Source organism: Lissotriton vulgaris, chromosome 1_1 (assembly GCF_964263255.1).
Source record: "Lissotriton vulgaris chromosome 1_1, aLisVul1.2, whole genome shotgun sequence".
In the NCBI taxonomy this organism is placed as follows: domain Eukaryota; kingdom Metazoa; phylum Chordata; class Amphibia; order Caudata; family Salamandridae; genus Lissotriton; species Lissotriton vulgaris.
The window spans coordinates 86,769,063-86,776,769 of record NC_141685.1 but is presented as its reverse complement, the minus strand read 5'-3'; the positions used below and the strand labels follow the sequence as shown (position 1 = coordinate 86,776,769).

The 7,707-nt window shown below is 40.4% G+C and overlaps 1 protein-coding gene across 1 annotated transcript; it reads right to left on the bottom strand.

Annotated features, from left to right (window-relative positions):
• Positions 1–215: 215 nt before the first annotated feature.
• LOC147737474 (uncharacterized) lies at positions 216–7,474 on the bottom strand. Its single transcript, XM_086933177.1, has 3 exons — positions 7,400–7,474; positions 6,690–6,743; positions 216–6,167 (listed from the first exon to the last, which is right to left on the bottom strand). The coding sequence occupies exon 3, from the start codon at positions 5,042–5,044 to the stop codon at positions 3,194–3,196; it is 1,851 nt and encodes a 616-aa protein (XP_086789303.1). The 5' UTR covers positions 5,045–6,167; positions 6,690–6,743; positions 7,400–7,474; the 3' UTR covers positions 216–3,193.
• Positions 7,475–7,707: the final 233 nt, after the last annotated feature.

Below are 7,707 nucleotides of genomic sequence, written 5' to 3'. Positions count from 1 at the left end.
TTCTAAATGGATTGAGTATAGGTAAGTGAATTATCCTAAAGTAACTTAATTAAATAAATCAAATGGCTAAAACTAACTAGACACAACAATACTCAACAGTGACACAAATGTTAACATAAAAACAAATAGACATGTGTATATGCAAAAAATAGATTTTATCAAAATTAAGGTTAGCAGGGAAAAATTACAATAAATCAAAATGAGTAACACAGGAATACAAGACAGGTATTAGGAAATAAATCAAAATCTCTGTATGGCCTGTGACAAGCTTATCCAAAAACAAGGGGTGGAGAAAATTTCTTTTGGATAAAGCAGAAGTCGACGTTTCGGTCTCTACGGACAACTCAATGAGACCATCATCAGGACAAATTGAAACAAAATATTGTAAATCCCCAAGGGCGAGAATCACTAGCCAGTATCTTAGCTTTTGCGATTTTGAGCGGCTCTAATACTGTTGGTAATCGATCTGAAAATGGTGACCACCGGTTGGAGTCTTTTAGGAGGGTCTCAGGTAGGGTTTTCTATTCTTCTAAAAAGTACAGCAGGAGGAAATAATTACTCCGTGGAGATTTGGGCACATCCAAGAATTCTGTTATGTGCTGACAAACGCCTGTTAATGGACGGTCTGATAAGCTTCTCCGCGGTCAAATAACACGCCAGTCTTTCCCGTCATTCGATCGAGGATGGGGATGTACATTTAAAAGACTAATAAAGAACTACAAACTACTGTGTGACTTGGAAGATGATTATTTCTCAATATAGCCCTTGTTTGTGATCTCGTTACAGTTCTCACATTATCATCCGCACTAGAAGAAATGGGAGCCGGGGGGCGTCTGATCATAGAAACTCATTTACATATTAAGGGGGGGTGAAAGCCTGTTCACATAGCACAACACAACTTGTTTATGTAAAAGTTTGTACATTGCACAGGGAGTGTGATTCAGGTAACAGTGTGAGTGTTGTATGGCAGGAGCAAGCAGTCTTAGTTGCTGAGACATGAATCTCTGACGGTTGCATTATTAGCTCTTTCAACTGTTTGAGAGAGGGTGGCAGTCTCAAATTCTGGGGGCACAGATACCAACAGCTTCCCTCATAATCTTTGATTTTTGCATCTACAGGTGGTGCAGATGCCACCTAGGAGAGTAACCTTAGTGTGCTTTCTGGAGTCAGCCTGCTTTGCTTTTTCCAAACTTTGGTCAGCAAAGGTAAATATGTCTTCTACTAAAGTGTTCCTAGCTCACTTTTGGTAACGTGGCTTGAGCAGTAGGGCCTACGGCGGGCTCGAAGGTAGAGCAAAACAGTGGAAGTCACAAATTTCAATAGGTTATTAAAAATAGACAAGGAACTTAAAGATTCAAACCAAGTTTAGATCAAAAATAATATTTAATAATTATTCAGAAGCAAAATCTAAAGGAGGGCTGTGATTTATGGATTATTACTTAGCAAAAACAACTGTCCAAACCAAACAAAAAGTTAAATACATTTTAAAAAAAGCAGATCCACTGAATCAATCAGGAAGTTACCTACAAAATTGTAGCTGACTTCGGTAGCTATGCTCGAGAGGGCAAAGATAAGTTTAGTCTCTGGTGATGAATAACACTGGAATTTGATGCAAGGATTTTGCCTGAATCAGTCTCAGATGATGACGAGCTGCACAGAAGTGGCTTGAAGTGCAACATTCCCACAGAATAGAGTTGGGTTATCAAGTTGAACCTGAATCCACAGCCATCAAAATGTGGGAAACTTCAAGCAGTTACAACAGCTGCGAAGTCTTCGGAGCTTCCAAGTTATGGAGATGGTTCAAGGTTGATAAGAGCGAAAGCATGGAACGTGGCAGGCCTGAGGCATGGTTAAGGGGATAGCAGGATCCATTTGAAACAAAAAGAAGATGGAAAGAGGCCACTCATGTGGATCTTTGTAATATGAAGCTGTGTCCCAATGGAACAGAAGTCATTAGGACTATTTAGGGTGGAGCCAAGAATGGTTTGCATATGGCTGGCCTTGTCTGTAGTTACACAAAGACTAGAGAATGATGTGGTGGGATGTTGCCGAGATTAGCTACCAGTTCATCCATCACCTTAGGTTTTTCTCAATGATCACCCCTACGTGGTACAAACATGAACAGATGTTGGTCCCATGGAGACCTTCGACAAAGGGACTCCTGCTTCAGGGCCCTGGTGAGGCTCATTAAGGCTGGAAACAGTTTGAGGTTACATGCATTCCAGACCCTTGGGGGCGTGGCCTCAAAGATCAGGATCGCATGGCCTTTGAGGGTCAGAGCCACAGATTATAAACACTCAGGAAGCAAAACACACTGAATGGAATGAGGCCACAAATAGTTACAAAAGAATGAAATAGTTACAAAAGAATGAGGTTAATTCAAGCATTTCCATCCCTCGCTGTGCGCTTTTCTCAGTAGACAGTTTGTAGGACAATCAATGGAGCGGTGTCTTTGTGGCTGCTTCATGTAAATGTTTTGTGATGCTGAAAGCTCCTCCTCAGGGTTTACAGTGAGCACCTTTTATTCTCCCACATTGTCTCTCCTATGTGGAAAGGTTACATTTACAACTGAAGTTTTTGTCACATTGAGAGCACGGGTCATTTTCTTTCTCATTGTGGGTTCTCTCATGTTGAATGAAACGGAATCTCCAGCTGTCGCTTCCCTGGCATTTAGAACAAAGACAAGGTTTTTTTTCAGGTAAGTTCTCCCAAATTGAAGACCAAATTTCCGACTGAAACTTTTCTAGCATTCAGAGAGCTAATAAGGTCTTTCCCCAGTGTGAGTTCTTTCATGTCTAGTGAGAGTCTTTTTCAGTCGGAAGATTTCCTGGCATTCAGAGCACTGAAATGGTGTATACCCAGTGTGGGTTCTTTCATGTCTAGTAAGGTTGGATTTCTGACTGAATCTTTTCCAGCATTCAGAGCACTAATAAGGTTTTTGTCCAGTGTGAGTTCTCTCATGTGTAGAGAGATATATTTTCTTACTGAAGCTTTTCCAGCATTCAGGGCACTGATAATGTTTTTGTCCAGTGTGGGTTCTTTCATGATCAATTAAACCAGATCTATCTCTGAAGTTTTTTTGGCATTCAGAGCACTGATACGGTTTGAGCCCAGTGTGAGTTCTTTCATGTACAGTAAGGCTGAATTTCCGATTGAAGCTTTTCCAGCTTTCAGAGCACTGATAAGGTTTTTGTCAAGTGTGAGTTCTCTTGTGTTCAATTAAACTGCATCTCTGACTAAATCCTTTCCGGCATTCAGAGCACTGATACGGTTTCTGCCCAGTGTGAGTTCTCTCATGGAGAGTGAGAGATATTTTATGACTGAAGCTTTTCTGGCATTCAGAGCACTGATACGGTTTGAACCCAGTATGGATTCTCTGATGTAGAGTTAAACCGGATTTATGATAAAAACCTTTTTGGCATTCAGAGCACTGATACGGTTTGAACCCAGTATGGATTCTCTGATGTAGAGTTAAACCGTATTTCTGACAGAAAACTTTTTGGCATTCAGAACACTCATACGGCTTATGCCCAGTGTGGGTCCTTTCATGTTGAGTTAGATGGCCTTTCTGACTGAAGCTTTTCCAGCATTCAGAGCACTGATAAGGTTTTTGTCCAGTATGGGCTCTCTCATGTTGAGAGAGAGCTGATTTACTACTGAAGCTTTTATAGCATTCAGAGCACTGATAAGGTTTTTGTCCAGTGTGAGTTCTTTCATGTATAGTAAGGCTGGATTTCCGATTGAAGCATTTACAGCATTCAGAGCACTGATAAGGTTTTTGTCCAGTGTGGATTCTCTCATGTATAGTAAGGCTGGATTTCCGATTGAAGCATTTACAGCATTCAGAGCACTGATAAGGTTTTTGTCCAGTGTGGGTTCTCTCATGTATAGTAAGGCTGGATTTCCGACTGAAGCTTTTCCAGCATTCAGAGCACTGATAAGGTTTTTGTCCAGTGTGAGTTCTCTTGTGTTCAATTAAACTGCATCTCTGACTAAATCCTTTCCGGCATTCAGAGCACTGATACGGTTTCTGCCCAGTGTGAGTTCTCTCATGGAGAGTGAGAGATATTTTATGACTGAAGCTTTTCTGGCATTCAGAGCACTGATACGGTTTCTGCCCAGTGTGAGTTCTCTCATGGAGAGTGAGAGATATTTTATGACTGAAGCTTTTCTGGCATTCAGAGCACTGATACGGTTTGAACCCAGTATGGATTCTCTGATGTAGAGTTAAACCGGATTTATGATAAAAACCTTTCTGGCATTTAGAGCACTGATAGGGTTTGAGCCCAGTATGGATTCTCTCATGTTGAGTTAAACCGGATTTGTGATAGAAACCTTTTTGGCATTCAGAACACTGATACGGCTTATGCCCAGTGTGGGTCCTTTCATGTTTAGTAAGGTTGCCTTTCTGACTGAAGCTTTTACAGCATTCAGAGCACTGATAAGGTTTTTGTCCAGTATGGGCTCTCTCATGTTGAGAGAGAGCTGATTTACTACTGAAGCTTTTACAGCATTCAGAGCACTGATAAGGTTTTTGTCCAGTGTGAGTTACCTGATGTTTAATCAGACTGCTACAAAAACTGAAGCTTTTTTGGCACGTGGAGCACTGATATGGTTTTTGTCCAGTGTGAGTTCTTTCATGTATAGTAAGGCCTGATTTCCGATTGAAGCATTTACAGCATTCAGAGCACTGATAAGGTTTTTGTCCAGTGTGGGTTCTTTCATGTAAAGTGAGATTGGATTCGCTACTGAAGCTTTTCTGGCATTCAGGGCACTGATACGTTTTATGCCCAGTATGGGTTATTTCATGTAACGTAAGGTTGGTTTTGAGACTGAAGTCTTTCTGAAATTCAGGACACTGATAGGGTTTTCGTCCAGAGCTAGTTTTCTCACGTTTAGTGAAGTTGGATTGATAACTAAAGCTGTTCTCACATTCATTGTGCTTATTCGAGTTATTTGTTTCTCCAAGTTGGGTTTGTTCCTGAATACAAGTCATCTTACGACTGAATCGGATTGTGTACTTGTTTATGTTACAACTCAGCATTAACTTCTAAAGTACATTTCAGATGCTCTTCTTAATATATGTATAGCGCCGGGAAACCCACTGTGGGTAGCTGTGCGCGGTAAAAGTTTAAATAAATAAATAAAATAAATTTAACTAATGATAGTTTTTACCTGGAGATCATTTTCCTACCTTTAAAGGCACAGATTTAACTTGTCTTATAAACTTTCACTGAGGAGCCCCTTGTATTTATTAAAATGTTCCTCATGGATTCATTTTCTCCAAGTTATGCCTGGGTGAATTCTCTCAAGTTTAATTAGTCTCATTTAGTGATTCTAGTTTCTTCATATTTGATTTAGGAGTTTTAAAAGCACTGATAAGGCCTTTGGGGTTTAGTGTTTGCCTGTAAGGTATGTTTGTACATACAAGTAATGACAGCTGATTAGGGCATGCCAGGGTGGTTTATGAATTATCAATAGCGTAACACTGGCCCCTTTTATACTTTCTGTCAGTATATGCTTTTTTGCTCAGTGGCTAAGACAGGTACATGATCCACTTTGGAGTTACAGGACACTTTGAAACCACTCAGATTAACCCAAGAGACAGAGTTGGTCGGGGAAAATCTTCCTATATTGGAAACGATAATCCAGCAACTTTGCTGTAACGACATCTGAGAAAGTGTATTTACAATGATTTTCTTTTAAATAATCTTTTCCTTCCTCTTGTCTCCAGGAGACGGAGACAAAAGCTTGCAATTGTAAACCGAGGATATTAGTCTTTTTTACGGTCCTGTCACATCACAACACGTCTACGGATGCTGATCTGTTGGGGAGGGTTTGGGTCTCCAAAGCATTTCTCATAAACCATCAAACAGAATTTACAGCACTGAGTTTTCTCAAGTGCACGGCGTGGGGATCAATTGCGGCCAATGTTCTCCTTAATCTCAGTTACTGACACTGGTAAACATTTATGCTCCTTTTACTTTAGGAATTTGACAACTTTCACATTTATCAGTTTATTCCGCTACAACATCCTCACCATTCCTGGCACATAGAATGTGTTTCTTCTTTAGAGTTTGAGAATGTTTTAACTTTCCTTGAAATAATCCTTTTTGTTGTGTTTCTCTAAATGTAAACCTTCTTTTTTCTGTTCATGCTTCAGTCACCTGTAGAAATAGAGTCAAAAATTGTAAATGAACACAAAGAAAAAATATTTGACCTTATACTTTGCACAAAGAAAGTATTGACAAAAACAAGATAGGAAATCAGTTGAGTTGCATTTATGATAGTGGTGAAACAGTGTAGATCGGGAGCTTGGTATTACTGGAACTCAAGGATGTGAGAGCAAACTTAACCAATATTTAAGAAAGAAACACAAGTTGCACATATATTGTGACACAGATTTTCAGCAGCAGCCAACACTATCAATTTACAATTTCTGTGGCAAAGGCTGGCATCACAATGAGATATTTGTAATACTTTTAATAAATGATCATATGGTATTTACTCCCCTGCCCACCTAGACTGTTTATCTATTCCTTTTTCCAGTGTTCTAGGAAGGGACATTTTATTGAACGAAGGTATTGGCCTTGTTGCACTCAGTGCTTTAAATGCCACTGTAGACTGACGCTGTGTCAAGTTAGCTCAGTGGAATGCAGTTTCAAATTGTGTGGATGATACGGACTTACTTGGTGGCCCAGAACTCATCATGCTCCTTCGACAGGACCCGGGCACTTCAACACCTGAAAAAGAGAAAAAGAACAGCACAACACTAGAGGAAACCGAAAAGGGTCAAGAAAAGAAAAACACGAAGCAGAGGAAAGAGAAAAAAGGCTACCTTCCACTCTCATCACATTTTCAAGCACAGAAAACTGTGCAGCAGATGCTTGTGAACCCATAAGTTATTTTTAAACACAGTGCCCCCAAGGTCAGCACCAGGTGCAGCTCCACCACTCGCACCACCCTAAAGCAAGTCCTCTGTGCATGTGTGTCCACACACATGTACTGTGTCTTTTGCTTGTAGTTGACAAGACAGAAAAGGGCAGGATGGGAGGACGCAAAGAGATGGAAGTCAGATCCAGAGAGAAAAGACGCCGAAAGACAGACAGAGGGAGGATGGTATCACGTGGTGTAGAGGAGGAGACAAATGTGATAATAGTTAAGGAACTGGTGGGCAAAACGGACTTAAAAAGGAACTGGACCTGCACTACACCTCCAACATGTTCCAGGAGGAATGTGGCTCCATCAGGTGATTATCAGAAGTTTGATAACAACAAGAATAGTGCACAGAGGGAGTCAAATGTTGAAGTTGAAGAGACAAAAACAACAGAGATCAAGAAAGGGAATAAAGTAAGAAGAAACAGGGGAAAAGGAAACTTAGAGTTATAAGAATCCTTACCTGAAAGTTATATTATATTTTGTTCCTCCGAGGGTGGCAGCCAAGCTGCACAACCTGGTCATCCCAGAATACCTTGAAAGGAAGTAAAGAAATAGTTTTGCTTCAGGCGACTATCACACTTCATCCCATCTTCCAAATACCCATCCTGAACTTCCAAAATAAAAGAATCTCTTATTCTCTGGAGGCCATTGCCAAGTAACTCTGGTTATGAATAAATAATTTTTTTGGTTCAAGAACCACAATCCTTTGCTGGAAAAGGTCTCTGTGAATATGGAGTGCACCCACAGTCTCAGAGAACCAACCCCAAC

Bases quoted from the DNA above. Each gene is read 5' to 3' on its own strand.
- LOC147737474 (XM_086933177.1), bottom strand. From the start codon at position 5,044: ATGCTGAGTTGTAACATAAACAAGTACACAATCCGATTCAGTCGTAAG.